Source organism: Condylura cristata, unplaced genomic scaffold (assembly GCF_000260355.1).
Source record: "Condylura cristata isolate star-nosed mole 26May11 unplaced genomic scaffold, ConCri1.0 scaffold00035, whole genome shotgun sequence".
Taxonomy (NCBI): domain Eukaryota; kingdom Metazoa; phylum Chordata; class Mammalia; order Eulipotyphla; family Talpidae; genus Condylura; species Condylura cristata.
The window spans coordinates 15753836-15756299 of record NW_004567136.1 but is presented as its reverse complement, the minus strand read 5'-3'; the positions used below and the strand labels follow the sequence as shown (position 1 = coordinate 15756299).

Genomic DNA, 2464 nt, shown 5'->3' with positions numbered 1-2464 from the left:
GGGGGCGGGCAGAGCGGGGGAGGGGCCCAGGGCGGCAGGGCCACCCCAGAGGACAGGTCTGGAGGCCAGGCAGGTGGCAGGAGGCCAGGCTGGCCTCGCCCGGTGTCTGAGTGGCTGCTGCTCCTCCAGGTGTCCGAACAGCTGTTGCAGGAGGCCGTGGCCCAGGCCGCGGAGCACGGGCAGCTGGGCAGGGACCGGCCCCCGTGGGGCCTGGAAGGTAGGTGGCGCCGCGGCAGGGGCCGGGGGCTGCCGGTTGCTCCCGAGCGGCCCCTTCGGAGTGACGCCCTCTGGTGGCCGCCGCGCGCTCCTGCACCGCGGGTGTTGCTCGATTCCTGCACCTTGCCCAGGGCAACGGGCCTCCGTGTGGTTTTGGGGGTGGCGGGGGGGGGGGCAAGACTCGCTCTCCCCGGCCTCAGAAACCTGTGCAGGGCGGCTTGGGGTGCGGAGGCCTTCAGTGTCCATGTGCGTGAGCCGCGTGCTGCCCGGGCCTGGCGCCGGCGGGGGTTGGTGGGGTACGGGGCCTGGGCCTGACCTGGGGGGCCTGCTGCCCATCATGGGGCCTCTGCACTCTGCCAACAGGTGTCAAAAGACTGGACAGCAGCTGGCACGGGCGGCCGGCCCCGGGGAAGGAGAGAGAGAGGAGCTCGGCGCCGGCGCAGCGTGGGGCCCAGGCCGCGGCCCACTCCAGCAGCGAAGACAGCCACCTGCCGGGGTCCCCCCGGGGCAGCCCCAGCAGCGGCGGCGAGCAGCGGCCCCCGGAGCTGGACGGGGCTGCGCTCGGCGCTGGTCGGCCCGCGGGGCAGGAGCCTCGACAGTGGCCCCCCGCGACGCCCGGAGGGCCTTCGAGGCTGCCCCTGGACAGCCCGCCCCTCCCCGCCGGCCGGGACGGCCCGGCACCCCGGAGGAGGCCGAGGGCCTCTGAGATTCTGGTGCGAAAGCCCACATCCTGCAAGCCCAAGCCTCCGCCCCGGAAGTACTTCAAGTGCGACAGCGCCCCGCAGACCGGCCTGGACGCGCCAGGCACGGCCCTCGGCAGCCCCACGCACGCGCTGCCCACCTGCGCCCAGGTAAGGTGGCCCGAGTCGGGTGGCTCAGGACGGCCACTCGGTGGGGCCCAGCTGGGCCTGGCGCGAGAGCGCTGTCCCCGCCCTCCCCCCAGGCAGCACCCCTCGAGGCGCCCAGCCCCCACCCGCACCCCCGGCCCCTGCGGGCTCCCGCGGCCTGGGCGGGACGGGCGCAGTCCCTCTGGGGGCGCTGCCTCAGCTGCCCAGCCCCACTGGCCACGCGGAGGGCGCAGCGGGGGGCTGGGCGGAAGCAGCCACGGAGCTCAGGTGCAGGGGCCGGATGTGGCCTGGGGCTGTACCGGAGGCCTGGCTGCTGGGGGGCCGCACCTCCCCAGTGGGGCCTGGGGCCAGGCCCCTTGGGAGCCCGCCAGCAGCTGCAGGGGGGGCCCTGGGGGAGGCGCGAAGGCACAGGCCCAAACTGTAAGGTGGCGGCCGCCCCCCCCAGCCCACTGCCCAGGTGAGGGCCGCGCGGGCCGCTCGGCGTCGTCCGCAGACCCCGCGCCCCGCCCTGCCCTGAGCCCCTTCTCACGCAGCCTGCCGCCTCCAGATCTCTCTCATTCACCCTAACCCGAGGGGCCGCCCAGACGACCTCTGGGGGACTTTGGACAAAGTGCTGTTTCTCTCCCTTCTGGAAAGCCAGCTCACGGTCCATGCGCTGCCCGCTGGCCCGCGCTGCCCTCCTCCCCGCGTCCGCTGGGAGGTCCCCTCGTCTCAGGGTGGTGTCCAGGGGCCCGTGAGCCGCCGGTGCTGCTGGCGCAGCGGCCCAGGCCTGGCCTGGGAAGTGGGCGCTGGGGCAGCGGCCAGCAGGTGTGAGGCCAGCGTCTGCCTGGGGTCCGGCTGGCCTATCCCCTCCTGGCGGACACGGGAGGTGCGGCGAGGAGCAGGCCCCGGCCTGGGGGCGCAGGGGCACCCCGCCCTTGGGCACCTCTGACTGCCTCCTTCCTGTTTACGCCACAGGAAGCCGCAGAGCCGCCTCGGCCCCAGGGGCGGCCGCCGCAGGGGGACCCGGCTGGGGGTGCCCTTCAGGCTGGCCACCGTCCGGGACCCGCGGCAGGGACACCGCCGGCCTCGCCAGGCCCTCCGGGCAGGAGGGGCGCAGGCCCAGGTGGGCATCCGCCCCGGGAAGGACGGCGCTCGGGCCGGGCCCCAGTGAGGGCGCGGTGCGCGTGGCTGCCCTCGTCGCCGTGGCTGATGGCCAGCCCTGACCGGGACTGGCCAGGCAGGGTGGGCGGACGAAGGGGCCTTCGGACGTCAGAGGGGTGACCAGGAGGGTGTTCTGTCCCAGCTGCCTCTGGGGCCAAGGCCGGCACTCTGGTGCCTCACGATGCAGGTGGGCACCCTGGTGGGGGGGCCTCCGGGGCGCACCGCAGGGGGCGCGTGGGCGCGGGGTCAGGCGGGGC

At 75.8% G+C, this 2464-nt stretch overlaps 1 protein-coding gene across 1 annotated transcript in view; it reads left to right on the top strand.

Moving 5' to 3' along the window:
* The window catches only part of IL16 (interleukin 16), a 12874-nt gene that overhangs the window by 5184 nt on the left and 5226 nt on the right, over positions 1-2464 (top strand). The window contains exons 8-10 of the mRNA XM_012732698.1: positions 130-217; positions 580-1067; positions 2022-2314. Of these exons, the coding sequence (XP_012588152.1) occupies positions 130-217; positions 580-1067; positions 2022-2314 (869 nt within the window). The remainder of the gene's footprint in view (positions 1-129; positions 218-579; positions 1068-2021; positions 2315-2464) is intronic.